The sequence below is a fragment of the Salmo salar genome, chromosome 01 (genome assembly GCF_965601325.2).
Source record: "Salmo salar chromosome 01, fSalSal1, whole genome shotgun sequence".
In the NCBI taxonomy this organism is placed as follows: Eukaryota; Metazoa; Chordata; class Actinopteri; order Salmoniformes; family Salmonidae; genus Salmo; species Salmo salar.
The window spans coordinates 67,481,495-67,499,157 of NC_138291.1; the positions used below are offsets into that span (position 1 = coordinate 67,481,495).

Below are 17,663 nucleotides of genomic sequence, written 5' to 3' on the forward strand. Positions count from 1 at the left end.
AACAATCACCCGAGCCGCTGCCTGTTCACCCCCCTATCATCCAGAAGTCAAGGTCAGTACAGTTGAATCAAAGCTGGGACCGCGAGACTGAAAAACAACTTCTATCTCAAGGCCATCAGACTTAAATAGCCATCACTAGCAAAGAGAGGCTGCTACCTACATACAGACTTGATATCATTGGCCACTATAATAAATGGAACACTAGTCACTTTAATAATGTTTACATATCTTGCATTACTCATCTCAGATGTATATACAGTATTCTATACTATATCTTAGTCTATGCCGCTCTGACATTGCTCGTCCATAATGTTATATATTCTTAATTCCATTCCTTTAGATGTGTGTGTATTAAGTATTTGTTGTGAAATTGTTAGATATTACTTAGAAGATATTGCTGCACTGCTGGAACTAGAAGCACAAGCATTTCGCTACACCCGCAATAACATCTGCTAAACAAGTGTATGTGACAAATAAAATGTGAACGTTGTGTTATATATCTCACACACACACACGTGTGTGTTTTAGAAAGTAACTAAGAGAAAGTGTGAGAAGGAAGAGAGGGAGTGGGAGGACAAACTGTGTTGTTAGGAGCTTGCCAGAGAGTAATAGAGAGGGAGGGAGAGAGAGCTCAGACAGGAATGTGAGAGACAAGACCACAACCACTTCTCACAGCAGTCCATTATTGTGGGTGTGCCTGCCAGCCGGCCGGCCTGCACAGTCAGAACTGCACTCACATCATTTACAACACATACACAATACATTAGGAAGGAAATGGATCCAAATATAGAGCAACTCTTTTTGTAAGGGTGGAGAACTTTGAAAAATAATCAAGACAAAATTCATGAAAGTGCTCATTTCCCCCCACAGAAAAAGGGTCTATTTAATCAACTTATATCTATAATGCTGTTGATATGATATTGATATGCAATTTAGCACACCCTTTTATCCAAAGCAACTTAGTCATGCAAGCATACATTTTTACTTATGGGTGGCGCCTGGGAATTGAACCCATAATCCTGGACTTGCAAGCCCCATGTCCTACCAACTGAGCTACAGAGGACCATTGTTGTAAATTAGCATCAGCAAACTAGGTACATGTAGGTGCAGATCAGTAGGCCTACACTAAACATTCATAAGATAAACTCCAACAATATTCTCATTACCGCATTGAGTTATGTATGCAAAAAATAAATAATTGTAATTAAATTAATTCACCTGGCACATAGCATCTAGACCTACCACTTTCCTTTATTTTCTCCAGTCCTCTCCTTTTTTCTCTCGCCTGTTTGTCCAGATCTCCAATTGACAGAGTCAGGAGACACTTTTTTACAAGAAAACCAAATATGATTGAATTTCCCCTTACGGTAACACCAAATCAATTGAATTAACTAAAGGCTGGCTATGAGCCTGCATAAATAGGAGTCTAATTGATCTCAGGGCAGCAGAAACCCAGGGCCTTCAATGGTCTGTCAAGGAAGAAGTGTAGACAGAGGGCTAGATGAACAGTGTGTTACTGTAGCTCCCAATTGTTTTGACAGATTTTTAACTGGCAGCATTCGCACAACTTCACAGGTCGTCTGCCACAACAGTAGCCTCTGACAATCAGTGACACATAGGTTAGCACTTCAGAATAGGGGGCAACATGCCATCTACAGCACACTTTGTGCCCGTTTACAACTTCTTTCCACAATGGCTTCATGGCTAAATTAACCTACTGATAGTATGCATGACATAGGCTAGGTAGTGTGTGATTCAGAGCTCTGACTACTCATGATAGCTACCAAAGAAAATAGATGACCTGATCTATAGATTGCATAGAGTGGGTTTATCCAAACAGGTTCATCCCACAGTACCAATTCCTGTTCAATCATTTCACCAATTATATCACATTTCATGTTGTTTCAGGTTGTGTTGCAGCTTTGCAGGCAAGTCATGTAGCCTAGTTGATGTGCTAGCTATGCCCAGGTGTATTCAATTCCAATCCTTCTGGGCTGACATGTCTATGGGTTTTTTCTTCTTGGTACCAATAAATCTACCCACTCACACAAACAAACAAGACTAGTATCGTAGCCTCTGTGCATTCACTCCTTTTACTGATTCATTCAGATGTAAAACTGGCAAGCAGACACACACACACACACACACACACACCACACACACACACACACACACACAATAAGACAGGTCATCAGCGAAAGCTTCCTGAAGCATAGGGACCACTTGAAGCCTGCATGCTGTGTTCAGGCAATGAAGAGTCTCTATAATAAAATGAGAAAGTCCAATAATAAACCTGCTGTGGCACAAGCCAGTGGGCTGTAAAGATAGACAAGGATACCCTCACTCAAGCAGACTGTCCTTAATACAAACAGGCATCTTGTCCTACAGTGGAGCAAACATCCTCAATCGCTAGCTTCTGGAGGGTAAAGGCTTGGAATGCATCATAGCAACATGACTAAAACTGTTCCTGGATACGCAATTTTTATACAGGGTACTTCCCACAATGCATTGTTAACCTCTTGAGGATACCCTAGGATAGGGGGCGCCACAGCGCATTTTGAAAAAAAATCGTTCCCATTTTCAACGGCCTACTAATCAAACTCAGAAGCTAGGGCATGCATATACCTATTATATATGGATAGAAAACACCCTAACGTTTCTAAAACTGTTTGAATGGTGTCTGTGAGTATAACAGAACTCAAATGGCAGTCAAAACCCCGAGACCGATTGAAACAGGAAGTGGAATTCTGAATTGTGGACTCGACTTCTCATCTTTCCCTATTAACCTGGTTGGGGCTAGGGGGCAGTATTTTCACGGCTGGATAAAAAAAAGTACCCGATTTAATCTGGTTACTAATCCTACCCAGTAACTAGAATATGCATATACTTATTATATATGGATAGAAAACACCCTAAAGTTTCTAAAACTGTTTGAATGGTGTCTGTGAGTATAACAGAACTCATTTGGCAGGCAAAACCCTGAGACATTTTCTGACAGGAAGTGGATACCTGATGTGTTGAATTACCTTTAAGCCTATGCCATTGAAACACACAGGGGTTGATTAATGTTTTGGCACTTCCTATTGCTTCCACTAGATGTCACCAGCCTTTACAAAGTGTTTTGAGTCTTTTACTGTGAGATCTGACCGAACAAGAGCCATGGAACGGTGATGGCCGATTAGACTCTGGCGCGCGAGTTCATGTTGGGTACCCTCGTTCCAATACGTTATAAAAGAGAATGCATTCGTCCACCTTGAATATTATTCATGTTCTGGTTAAAAAAGGCACTAATGATTTATGCTATACAACGTTTGACATGTTTGAACGAACGTAAATATATTTTTTCCCCTCGTTCATGACGAGAAGTCCGGCTGGCTTAGATCATGTGCTAACAACACGGAGCTTTTTGGATATAAATGATGAGCTTTTTTGAACAAAACTACATTCGTTATGGACCTGGGATTCCTGGAAGTGACATCTGATGAAGAGAATCAAAGGTAATGGATTATTTACATAGTATTTTCGATTTTAGATCTCTCCAACATGGCCGTTTGTCTGTATAGCAAAGCATATTTTTCTGGGCGCAGTGCTCAGATTATTGCAAAGTGTGATTTCCCAGTAAGGTTATTTTTAAATCTGGCAAGTTGATTGCGTTCAAGAGATGTAAATCTATAATTCTTTAAATGACAATATAATATTTTACCAATGTTTTCTAATTTTAATTATTTAATTTGTGGTGCTGACTTGACTGCCGGTTATTGGAGGGAAACGATTTCCTCAACATCAATGCCGTAGTAAAACGCTGTTTTTGGATATAAATATGAACTTGATAGAACTAAAAATGCATGCATTGTCTAACATAATGTCCTAGGAGTGTCATCTGATGGAGATTGTAAAAGGTTAGTGCATCATTTTAGCTGGTTTTATGGTTTTGGTGACGCCTGTCTTTGAATTGACAAAACATTACACACAGCTATTGTCAATGTACTCTCCTAACATAATCTAACTTTATGCTTTCGCCGTAAAACCTTTTTGAAATCGGACAACGTGGTTAGATTAAGGAGATGTTTATCTTTCAAAGGGTGTAAGATAGTTGTATGTTTGAAAAATTTGAATTTTGACATTTATTTGGTTTCAAATTTGCCGCTCTTGAAATGCACCTGCTGTTGATAGGGTGCACCACGGGTGGCACGCTAGCGTCCCACATAACTTCTTGGGGCTAACAGATTCCCTGCTCATGCTCCGAGAGGAGAGGCTGCAGCCTGTGCAAGCTGAGTGGGTGGATGGATGAACAGTTAGGAACTGCTGTGCTGTGTTGACTCAAGCCAGAGGTTGAGTTCCTGTCTGACTACAGTGCAGATGAATGCCAGATAGGTACCATATCAGCTAACCACATAAGATATAGCAATATATCAGGCAGGAACTCAACCATAGTCTATAGGTTCACTATGTTCCTCCAACCCTTACCCTCACCTGACAGATATTCTTGTTTGCTAGACTGAACAGAATGTTTGTCGTTCTGTAAACTAGGGTACCAGTGAGTATTTCCTACACTGGACAACTGGTTACAGCTGTTGATAAATCATTGATGATAATCTGCCAATTTCTTTTCATGTCATTACATTAAGATGAAATCTGCTGTTTTAACCCAAGATGGTGCTGACAGACATGGCAGTATTTATTTTTTTGGTGTGTTCGCGCTTACATTATTAGCCCAGAACATTTTTTGTGTTATTACATACAGCCGTAAATAACTTTGGGATATCAGAGGGCTTGTAACTCGCCAGCATTACGAATTACATTATTGAAGTTATCCCAGAGTATGCTCCAAGTCTCCACCGGCGGAGAAGAGGTATTCAGAGTGGACTTCTAGTCCGACTCAGGAGGCGGGCACACCATCCACCGTTTCCGAGTATATTACTTGCCAATGTTCCGTCTCTGGACAATAAAGTAGACGAGCTCAGGGCGAGGATCTCCTTCTAGAGAGACATACTCTGTTTCACATAATGTTTTCACGGAATCCCCGTCCATACAGCCAGCTGGGTTCTCAATTCATCGTGCGGACAGAAATAAATAACTTTCCATGAAGAAGAAAGGCGGGGGTGTATGCTTCATGATTAACTACTCGTGGTGTGATTGTGTAAACATACAGAAACTCAAGTCCTTTTGTTCATCCGACCTAGAATACCGCACAATCAAATGCTGATCGTATTACCTCCCAAGATAATTCTCTTTTCGTTATAGCCGTGTACAGCCGTGTATATTCCCCCTCAAGCCGATACCACGAGGGCCTCAAAGAACTACACTGGACTTTATGCAAACTGGAAACCACATATCCTTTGGCCGCATTTATTGTTGCTGGGGATTTTAACAAAGCAAATTTGAGGAAAAGGCTACCGAAGTTCTATCAGCACATTGACTGTAGTACTCGCTCAGGAAAAACACTAGATCACTGCTACTCGTCTTTTCGAGATGCCTACAAGGCCCTCCCCCACCCTCCCTTTTGCAAATAAGATCACAACTCCATTTTGCTTCTCCCTTCCTATAGGCAGAAACTCAATAGGAAGTACCCATGCTAAGGTCTATTCAACACTGGTCTGACCAATCAGAATCCATGCTTCAAGATTGTTTTGATCACGTGAACTGGGATATGTTCCGGGTAGCCTTTGAGAATAACATTGACGCTTATAAGGGATGTCTTTCCCATGGTGACTATAAAAAGCTACCCAAAGAAACCATGGATAGATGGCAGCATTCGCGCAAAACTGAAAGCGCAAACCACTGCATTTAACCATGACAAGGTCACTGGGAATATGGTCAAATACAAACAGTGTAGTTATTCCCTTCGTAAGGCAAACAGGCAAAATGTCAGTATAGAGGCAAAGTGGAGTCGCAATTCAAAATGGCTCTGACATGAGACGTATGTGGCAGGATCTACAAACAGTCACGGATTACAAAGGGAAAACCAGCCACACCGCGGAAACCGACGTCTGGCTCCCAGCCAAGCTAAACGCCTTCTTAGCCCGCTTTGAGGATAACACAGTGCCACCGACGCGGCCCGCTCCCAAGGACTGTGGGCTCTCATTCTCTGTGGCCGAATGTGAGTAGGAAGTTTTAAGCATGTTAACCCTTGCAATGCTGCTGGCCCAGACGGCATCCTAGCCGCGTCCTCGGAGCATGCGCAGACCAGTTGGCTGGAGTGTTTACGGACGTATTCAATCTCTCCCTATCCCAGTCTGCTGTCCCCACTTGCTTCAAGATGTCCACCGTTGTTCCTGTACCCAAGAAAGCAAAGGTAACTGAGCTAAATGACTACTGCTCTGTAGCACTCACTTCTGTCATCATGAAGTGCTTTGTGAGGCTAGTTAAGGATCATATCACCTCTACCTTAACTGACATACTAGACCCACTTCAATTTTCTTACCGCCCAATAGATCCACAGACAATGCAATCGCCATTGCACTGCACACAGCCGTATCCCATCTGGACAAGAGGAATGCCTACATCAGAATGTTGTTCATTGAGTATAGCTCAGCCTTCAACACCATAGTACCCTCCAAGCTCATCATTACATTTGGGGCCCTGGATCTGAACCCCGCCCTGTGCAACTGGGTCCTGGACTTCCTGATGGGCCTCCCTCAGATGGTGAAGGTAGGAAACAACACTTCCACTTTGCTGATCCTCAACACAGGGGCCCCAGAAATGTGCGTGCTCAGCCCCCTCCTGTACTCCCTGTTCACCCATGACTACATGACCACGTACGCCTCCAACTCAATCATCAAGTTTGCAGACGACACTACAGTAGTAGGCCTGATTTCCAACAATGATGAGACAGCCTACAGGGAGGAGGTGAGGGCCCTGGCTGAGTGGTGTCAAGAAAACCTCTCCCTCAACATCAACAAAACAAAGGAGCTGATCGTGGACTTCAGGAAACAGCAGAGGGAGCACGTCCCTATCCACATCGACGAGACCACGGTGAAGGTGGATCGCTTCATGTTCCTTGTCAGTGATGTGAACGCCAATCTGAAATGGTCCACCCACACAGACAGTTTGGCGAAGAAGGCACAACAGTGCCTATTCAACCTTTTTTAGGAGGCTGAAGTAATTCAGCTTGGCCCCTAAGACCCTCACAAACTTTTACAGATGCATAATTAAGAACATCCTGTCGGGCTGTATCACCGCCTAGTACGGCAACTGCACCGCTCACAACCGCAGGGCTCTCCAGAGGGTGGTACGGTCTGCCCAACACATCAGCGGGGGCACACTGCCTACAGTACCCAATGTCATGAGAAGGCCAAGAAGATCCTCAAGGACCTCAGCCACCCGAACCACGGCTGCCATCCAGAAGCGAGGACAGTACAGGTGCATCAAAGCTGGGACCGAGAGACTGAAAAACTGCTTTACTCATCTCATATGTATATACTGTATTATATTCTACTGTATTTCGTCAATGCCACTCCGACATTGCTCGTCCTAATAATTATATATTTCTTAATTCCATTCTTTTACTTTTTAGATTTGCGTATTGTTGTGAATTCTTAGATACTACTACTGCGCTGTTGGAGCTATGAACACAAGCATTTCGCTACACCTGCAATAACACCTGCTAAATATGTGACCAATAAAATTTACATTTTAACTCTGGTTTAATTATTTCTCATGGTTTGTGATTTGACAGATTTGTCAAATCATGTGATAAATACAAGGACAGAAAGGTTAAAAGTTATGGCAGTGTACCGTAAATTCCGGACTATAAGCCGCAACTTTTTTCCCACGCTTTGAACCCCGCGGCTTAAACAGTGACGCGGCTAATATATGGATTTTTCCCACTTTCAATTTTTTTTTCTCCAAAAAAACACATTCTGTGACGTGCTCAGTTTTTGGGCGGCATGAAGCTTTCATTACACCAATGAAATTGCCGAACGGGTTAAGGTTAAACAACTTTTTGGTTTACTGTTTAGATTAAATCGAGCGCTCTCAAACTTCCCATCATTCTGATTACGGTAGTCATTTTGTCACCCTCATCATGGCAAAGACACGGAGAAATGCATATGATGCAGCTTTCAAGTTGAAGGCGATTGATCTGGCTGTTGGAAAAGGAAATAGAGCTGCTGCACGGGAGCTTGGTCTTAATGAATCGATGATAAGACGTTGGAAACAGCAGCGTGAGGAATTGACTCAGTGCAAAAAGACAACTAAAGCTTACTGCTAATTATAATTTATTTTTTTACAAGCCGTGTTTCGTTAAAGCCTGTGTAAAGTTAATTTGTTTCAATGTACCGGTAAGCACCTGCGGCTTATAGACATGTGGGGCTTATTTATGTTCAAAATAATATATTTTTTTCAATTCAGTGGGTGCGGCTTATATTCAGGTGCGCATAATAGTCCGGAAATTACGGTAAGTTGTTGTTTGTCGTATATTAATCAGTTAAATTAGACATTGAACTTGAACCCTGTGACAATCCTGGCTCTAGCTGTTGGACAGTAAAAAAATTATATGGACATTTCAGAAATGTAGTGTAACATTTAGTTTATGTTATGTGGTCAACACAGTTTTCATGGGCACACAAATCCCCAAAAATCTATGCGATTGCAAAATCAAATTCTTCTAACCAGAAAGGTTCTTCTTCAATAATTATGCATAATACTTGTTGGATGCACATTTGGGTTCGCGCTGTTTAATAACGCCGTGATATTTTCACACCATCTGATCCAGGAAGGAATTTTCTGAATGACAGTCAAGTGACGAACAGCTGTTGTGATAGCGCATGTGATACAACAACAGCCCAAGTGCTGGAAAAAAATGGTGTTTGCGAGGAATGTCCCAAATATTTTGGTGTCTCATTCGTTACACCGGTGAAGACAGTTGTGCCTGGATTCACATTGGATCTAATATCTCTAGGGAATTGATGTTGATCATCGGTTCTCTGCTTGATTTACAGCAGGTTCTCATTAGAATTAACAGAGAAAGCATCAAGGTAATGAGTTCATGTTTTTGTGCCTCAGATTGGACCCGAAACATTTGACCCAAGTAAAACAATTTAATGGCAATGCTACCAAATACTAATTGAGTGCATGTAAACTTCTGACCCACTGGGAATGTGATGAAAGAAATAAAAGCTGAAATAAAATCTTTCTCTACTATTATTCTGACATTTCGCATTCTTAAAATAAAGTGGTGATCCTAACTGACCTAAGACAGGGAATTTTTACTAGGATTAAATGTCAGCAATTGTGAAAAACTGAGTTTGAATGTATTTGGCTAAGGTGTATGTAAACTTCTGACTTCAAGTGTGTGTGTATATATAGTTAGTGTGTGTATCAATATATTGTATGGATATATATGTATGTGTGTGTGTGTGTGTGTGTGTGTGTGTATATATATATACGGTGTGTGTGTGTGTGTGTGTGTGTGTATATATATATTTCACCCCACCCAGTATCGTAATCAAAACTTACCAGAAAGCATCTAGTCCTTTGCTCAGACAGTGTAGTAGTGTGGGCTCAATAGCATCTCATTAGTGTGCAAGATCTTGGGAGTGCACAGCACATGTGATTGAAGAATTTACTGTGCATGCAGAGGGTTGCAATTCCATTGACTTGATGATAGTTTAACCAAAATATGCCATAAGACCTAGAATTGCCTTATGTGTATCCCACAAAAAAGGTTCACTGTTATAAGCTAACTTTTTTTGATGAATTTAAGAAAAGCCCTGGAATTTGGGGAATTTAACTTCCCATGGAAGATTAGCGTTACATGTAATTTGTGTACATGCTTAGACTACTTGTTTTAAACAAGCATCTCATCTGGACTTAATGAATCACATTTGAGCCTACATTAGCTTCACAATGATCCTTATTGGAAACTGCAAGTGCCACTTTCCTCAGTAAAATCTGTCATAATTACACAGGCTAAGCTTTTGAATGTTTGTTTTAAAACAAAGCTAAATCTGTATCGTGGTGGGATTAACTCACTGCATAAAATGTATAATGAAGAACTCCCATTTCACAACAGAAGTACATAAATACAGGGGAGTTATTTCTCAACCATAATGAGCATAACATTCTCCACAGCAGGCAATACAGAGAAATTAACAGGGTTGGAGATAACATTGATTTCCTTGCATCCACTCACGCACTGACTCACCTGCACAAGCATTGAGAAACAACCAGTCAGTCCTCCTCATCCTGTTCTTCATCTGTTTAAGCCTCTTAAAGTCCACCTGCCGCTCCTCTATGCTCCCAATTCCAGCTCCCAATGCCAGCTCGTTCCTCTGAAAGTCCATTTTAGCCTCCGCCTCCCGCTTGGAGGTGGGCGGGGACCTCCTCTGGCTGCCGCAGCACCCCACTACTCCACTTCCGCCCTTTCCCACACCCCCCCTCCTGTTGTCACTGTCCTGCTCGTTGAGTATGGAGGGTGGTAGGCTCTCGGGCTTCAAGGCCAGTTCGATGGGTTTTGCCAAGCTCTTGTGCCTGGAGTGGTCACACACCACACATTTGCACGCTTTAGGCCAGTTTGCATAAGTGCAAGCGGCGCAGGTCCAGTGCTGGGCGTTGAGGCGGTTGCGGTCGTTATACTCCTCGCAGGGGTCCGTAGGGGTGGATGGGGGTGCGGGTCGGCATCCTGAGCCTGAGGTCTGGGGTGACTCGGTGGGAATGCGTGGCTGCTGCGCCAGCCCCTGGTGGGGCTGCTCCTGCTGATGTCCCTGATGCCGCTGGCACAGACACTGAGTGCAGCGAATGGCACAGGGCCAGTTTAAGTAGGTGCACATCTGGCAGGACCATTTGCTGGAGGGGGGCTCGGGGGAGTCTGTGATGCGGACACGGGGGCGGGCACTGGAGTCCGGGCAGATTAGGAGACTGGAGCCTCCCTGGGGTGGGCTGTTGATGTGACTCAGACGTTCCCACTGGTGGCTGGCGTCCAGGCCAGGGCTGCTCCGGAAGGGCTCCTCGGTGATGATGGCACCCCTGCTGGGCCTCTGGGCGCGGCACATGGTGCACTTGATGGCAGAGGGCCAGTTCTCAAACGTGCAGTATTCACAGGCCCACTTGGCACCCAGCTCAGTCATCGCCACTCCACCGCTGGGTGATGGCTGCTGCTGGGAGGGACTCTGCTTGGCAGCTCCACTCAAGGAGATCACACAGGCAAGCAGGATGCTAGGGTAACAACAGAAACACAGGATAGGGTGAGGGGCCATACTGGCCTTTAAAAATCATCAGACTGTGACACATGCAGAAACACACAGAATAAAGATCACAGATAGACCTAATATACACATTTAGACTTTAAATGGATGTCATGTTTGAAAGGAAATGTTTTCATAAGTAAAACAAGAACATCAGTTAGGCTAGTTATGCCTAATCTATTACAGAGTAACAGACCTGATATTAGAGACCTCGCAACTCTGACACAAAAACTAAGAAAGCTACATGTATTTCATCAACCATGCTCAAACAGCTACAAAGATGTGCGCTCTTGACCCGGCACAAATTCTCAGTGAGTTAAATCAAAGCCTGAGAGGCTCAGTGCAGATTAACCCACATAGCAAGAAGCCAAGAGCAGCAGGCTGCAACCCAATCTTCTGCCTCCATGCCCCTTAAAACTGATACCGTAAACACATCCGGAGATACAGAGCAAATGTGCCCTACAGAGCAGTGTTACCTGACAAAGGACAAATGAAACCAAACAACACTCAAACTCATACCAATAATGAATCTCAAAAAAGGTAGACTCAGCGAAATGATGTTGCCACGAGCAACACCGCAGATGTTGCAATGAGCGAGATGCAAGACTTCGCTCTCACAGTGACACACAGTTTCTGGGCATTTGCATAGGTTTGCTTCACGCTAGTATGGCATGGCAGGTACAGGACCAAAACAGCTGGGAAGTTTCAAGGCTCCAAAGTCTTTAATTCCGATGGAGCTTTGTTTGTGTAGCTCTCTTCTTAATTATTCACACTTTTTTTGTTGGCGCTTTTTACCCCTTTTCCTCCCCAATTTCGTGATATCCAACTGGTAGTTACAGTCTTGTCCCATCGCTGCAACTCCCGTACAGACTCGGGAGAGGCGAAGGTCGAGAGCCATGCATCCTCCGAAACACGACCATGCCAAGCCACACTGCTTCTTGACACACTCCTCGCTTAACCTGGTTGCCAGCCATACCAACGTGTCTGAGGAAACACCGTACAACTGGCCACCGTGTCAGCGTGCATGCGCCTGGCCCGCCACAGGAGTCGCTAGAGCGCAATAGGACAAGGACATACCGGCCAGCCAAACCCTCCTCTAACCCGGACGATGCTGGGCCAATTGTGCCCTGCCTCATGGGTCTCCCGGTAGCGGTCGGCTACGACACAGCCCAGGATCGAACCCGGATCTGTATTGACGCCTCTAGCACTGCGAAGCAGTGCCTTAGACCGCTGTGCCACTCGGGAGGCCAGTTCTTCGTACTTTTGTGTGGTATAATTTTTTTAAACTTTGCGTAGACTGAAATCGCTGGAGAGCCCTCTGCGCTTCAACGCTGTTAATTTTTGCAGAAATTGACCCACTATGCTGTTTACTTTACACACCTACGTCATGTCGCTGAGTCTACCTTTAACAATGCAGTTGAGAAGTTGCCCCTAGCTCTGACCTAGGCCCGTCAGGTTTTTATTTGGTTAAACTATCTATCTATCTAAAAGGTTCTCAATTGGGGTGGGATAGGTTGGTCCTAGATCAGTGCAAAACAGTCTACTCTGCACTCAGTTAAATTTTCACGGATCGTCTACACCTGTTGTTTACTAAGCATGTGACAAATAAAGTGAATTGTTCTTATTCAATATGTTTGAAATATTCCTTGACACAAACCAACACCATGCAAAATTTATATTAGTGAAATGTTTGCTATTACAAGAAATTCAGACAGGCAGCTAGCTATTTTTACAACAAAATGCTGTGAGATATATTTCAGCACATATTTAAAAAGGCTGCAAAACCAGGTTGAGGAGTAACTTACATTTGAAAGTTGAAACCACCACAAGCATAGATACACACGGCTAGGCATGGCTTAATGCGACCACACACGGCTAGGCATGGCATAATGCGACCACACCCCCAAGTGGGGTACAGCCATAGGGTACCCTGTTACTCCTATAATAAATTGCCTGCTTTACTCATAACCTGACAATGGCTGTTTTTTTTTTTTTTTTTAATCATTTTGGAAATGTTTGGTTGGTCATTTTTAACGTACTTTTAAGTCATCTTAAATGAACAATCTACATCATACCTAAAAACACTTTCATTCTAAATGTAAAAAATGCTAGCATGAACAGAGACTGTCGCATGGAATGTACGTCACAATTATGGGGCCAAGCGACGACTTCAGACTAATTAGCTAGCCCTGCTCGAAAAGCGGACACTTTTATATTTCCATAAACATTTTCAGCAACATCACGTGTCGTTATTAATATACTTGGCTGTCATGACAATAATTAGTAGGAGAAAAAGACTACCAAATTAAGTTGGATCAACTGTCCAAGGACCAGGTTAGATGAACCTCATGGTTTCAGGATATTACAGCGCGCTCGGGAAGTCTTCAGACCCCTTGACTTTTCCCACATTTTGTTACATTACTGCCTTATTCTAAAAATTATTAAATAAAAATCCTAAATCTACACACAATACCCCATTAAGACAAAAGCAAAAACAGTTTAGAAAATGTAGTAAATGTATTAAAAATACACATAAATACCTTATTTACATAAGTATTCAGACCCTTTGCTATGAGCCTCAAATTGACCTGAAGTGCATCCTGTTTTCATTGATCATCCCTTAGATGTTTCTACAACTTGATTGGAGTCCACCTGTGGTAAATTCAATTGATTGGATATGATTTGGAAAGGCACACACCGGTCTATATCAAGTCCCACAGTTGACAGTGCATGTCAGAGCAAAAACCAAGGTCTAAGGAATTGTCCGTAGAGCTCAGAGACAGGAGTGTCAATGCACAGATCTGGGGAAAGGTACCCACAAATGTCTGCAGCATTGAAGGTCCCCAAGAACACTGTGGCCTCAATCATTCTTAAATGGAAGATGTTTGGAACCACCAAGACTCTTCCTACAGCTGGCTGCCTGGACAAAATAAGCAATCTGGGGAGAAGGTCCTTGGTCAGGGATGTGACCAAGAACCCAGTGGTCACTGACAGAGCTCCAGAGTTCCTCTGTGGAGCTGGGAGAACCTTCCAGAAGGACAACCATCTCTGCAGCACTCCAACAATTAGGCATTTATGGTAAAGTAGCCAGACGGAAGCCACTCCTCAGTAAAAAGGCACATGACAGCCCGCTTGGAGTTTGCCAAAAGGCACCTAAAGGACTCTGAGACCATGAGAAACAAGATTCACTGGTCTGATGAAACCAAGATTGAACTCTTTGGCCTGAATGCCAAAGAGCCACGTCAGGAGGAGACCTGGCACCATCCCTACGGTGAAGCATGGTGATGGCAGCATCATGCTGTGGGGATGTTTTTCAGCGGCAGGGACTAGGAGACTAGTGAGGATCGAGGGAAAGATGAATAGAGCAAAGTACAGAGAGATCTTTGATGAAAGCCTGCTCCAGAGTGCGCAGGACCTCAGACTGTGACGGTTCACCTTCCAACAGGACAACAATCCTAATCCCACAGCTAAGACAACTCAGGGGTGGCTTCGGGACATGTCTCTGAATGTTCTTGAGTGGCCCAGCCAGAGCCTGGACTTGAACCCAATCAAACATCTCTGGATGTATTGCATACAGCTTGCTAGTTCGCTTGTAGTTAGGACTACTGAGCTGTATTGTCCAAATAACAGCTATAATATTCTTCCGCATTTGGATATTTATGCAAAACTGTAGATTCCACCAAGTAAAGTTAGGTGTAGGTATCAACATTGGCTAATTTGGGCCATTTGGTAGGGTTGTCTCCCCAGCTGATCTCTGGCAAATTGAAAGGCCACATAAGCAATCCAACAAGAATACACTTCTCTAAATACCTAGACCGTTCAAGGGCAGGCAGTAGTTACGCAACATATCTGACTAGCGAACTAGATAGAGATGAAAAAAAAAGCTAGGGCTAAACAAACAGTGAAGTAAGTATAATGTGACAGTTTTATCATCTTTTTTTTCTGTCAGTGTTAGCAGGTCAGGTAAATTAGTGGCTGAATAAGTATCATGCAAATTATTGTCATGACAGCCAAGTATATAAATAACGGCAGGTGATGCTGCTGAACGCGTTTATGGAAATGTTAAAGTGTCAGTAGTTTGCTTAGGAGGCCACCAAAATTGGACTAATTACATCAGAGCAACAGGAGTACCCTATGGCTGTACCCACTCCGGGATGTGGTCACGTGAAGCCACGCCTCGCTGTCTGTATCTATAGAGCCTGGATTGGTAGCTCACTGGTTGGTTAAAAAGAAAAGAAGCATCTGTGCATTGTGTCTACTTATTTCAATTGAGCAATGTAACAAGTCAGCTACTGTAATTAGCTAGTTTTGCTACTGCATATTGGGCTGGGCGTGTCGAATAAAAATCCAAATGATCATAGTTAGCTATTTACAAAGTAACAATGGTAAAAACACATAGCTACAAGACAAACTATTGTAAGTAGTTAATTTAGCGTCTGTCTAATCATTTAGATTTGCGATACGACTAAAGTTTGTTAATATGCAGGGCGAAATTCACATTCGTTTAAGAAAAGATTTTTTAAACAGACAATGTTGTGCCCATTAGTCTCAATTTACGAAACTGTTTTGACAAATCAAATTCTAACCAACGTTAACAAATATGAAAATAATCCAGTGTAGTCAGCCAACTACAGTACAGTAAAGTACCTAGCTAACGTTATCTATTCAGTGCAGCTATGATGATTGCAGTAAAGGTAACGTTATTGCTTTCGTTCTAAACAATATCTCATACAAGGGGTGACAACTGTAACTAGCTAACATTTAACAGTGGCGTCTGCTGGTTTTAACCAAAGATGTAACTGTGTTTTACCTTTTCCTGTGTTTACACTCCTTCCAGGCGCAACCACAACAAACCGCTCTTAAGCTTCAGTCCAACATTAACGTTATATCGCTCGAGCTTTCCCAACGAAACCCAATCTGTATGTCCCGAAGTCAAGCTTTCATTTGGTCAAAATACACATATTTAAGTTTCCGTTTGTACGTAGCTTCGAGACCTGTGCAATAGAACAACCCCCCCGATGCAGTCTCTCCGGGGCTTTAAATAATGTTAATCCCAATTTCCAACCGCCGTTCTGTCGGTCTTTAATGGCGGCGTGGGGGGAAACTGGAAAACCCCCCCCAAAAATACACTCCAGAGAGAAGCAGGAGGATTTAGCACCTGGATTCACCGGGCAAACTGATTGGATAGTTTTTTGTATTCCTCCTGTTTGCTATGCTATGCGTCTTTCGTTGCCAATAGTTAACAAGCTTTATCAAATATGTATAACTCTTTGTTATACCTGTGGCTTTATTTTACCAGTCTCTGATGTCAAAATAATATGAAACCGTAATTCATTTCTGCAGTTTTGGCTCAAATGATGTACCACGGAATATTAAATGACACCCCATTCCCGAAGCCACCGTCATGTCATTTGTTTACGTCTGTATCTCAGCTGTATATCTTTAAGGGACATTAGGATGACGTCATATTTTGTAGAAAAAAATATATACTGCAGCAGTCTGCAGTAAAGGGCAGGTTGTTAAAAAAGTATTCGATGTAAATTCTAGACCAGCATCAATCAACATAGCATTCACGACTATTTTACCAACGACAGACTCTGTGACCCTGCTTTAAACCTATTTGAAGCATTGACATACACAATGGCGAATGAGCAGAACAATAAATACAGTACATCTTTCAAATTCTGCATGGCTCATGCGACTGTTTATTTCAATGATTTATTTACATGAACGTCCCACCCACTTCCCAAAGTATGTCCCAGAAGAAGACCACTCTGCTTTTATTAATTTTTACCTTTATTTAACTAGACAAGTCAGTTTAAAAAATATATATATTTTCAATGACGGCCTTGGAACTGAACTGCCTTGTTAAGGGGAAGAACTACAGCTGTTTACCTTGTCAGCTCGGGGATTCGATCTGGCAATCTTTCGGTTACTAGTCTAACGCTCTAACCGCTAGGCTACCTGCCGCTCTCGAACGCTGGCTAGCGGTTCTCTCGAACTGTCCAGAGCGATAGGAACGCATGGAATATTTAAATTCTCTGGAATTCTGGGATTTTTTATTTATAGCAATGCCATATGTATAAAATGTTATATTTGCTCATATGATTTCCTTAAAAAAGACATGCAATCTCTTGACTTTTTCTCCCAAATGAATAATAATAATTATCTTGGAGATTTATACAATACAAATGTTCAATAACTCTAGAGAATGACAATTGTTTTCTCTAATTCAAAAGTCCCACTAATGAATGTGTACATTAACGAATTTGTATGTGAGAGATGTGAATTGGTAAAAGTGTAATGCGTTTTTTTTTGTTATCTCAATATTAAATCATTTCTGGGTAACAATGTAGTACCTTATTGTGATTGTTTTCAATTAAAATGTTAAAAAAGAAACAAAAATAGCTTCTTAGGAAATAGTCATTTCTCAGGCAAGAATTTTGCTAGGACTGTCTGGGAGTGGGGTGGGGAAAA

At 42.6% G+C, this 17,663-nt stretch overlaps 1 protein-coding gene across 1 annotated transcript in view; it reads right to left on the reverse strand.

Annotated features, from left to right (window-relative positions):
• Positions 1 to 16,610, reverse strand: part of LOC106607457 (ubiquitin thioesterase Zranb1) — a 34,376-nt gene extending 17,766 nt beyond the window's left edge. Inside the window, exons 1-2 of the mRNA XM_014204423.3 lie at positions 15,997 to 16,610; positions 10,148 to 11,157 (exon numbers count right to left, since the gene is read on the reverse strand). Coding sequence (XP_014059898.3) covers positions 10,148 to 11,069 — 922 coding nt within the window. The 5' untranslated portion in view covers positions 11,070 to 11,157; positions 15,997 to 16,610. The remainder of the gene's footprint in view (positions 1 to 10,147; positions 11,158 to 15,996) is intronic.
• Between the last annotated feature and the right edge of the window lie 1,053 nt (positions 16,611 to 17,663).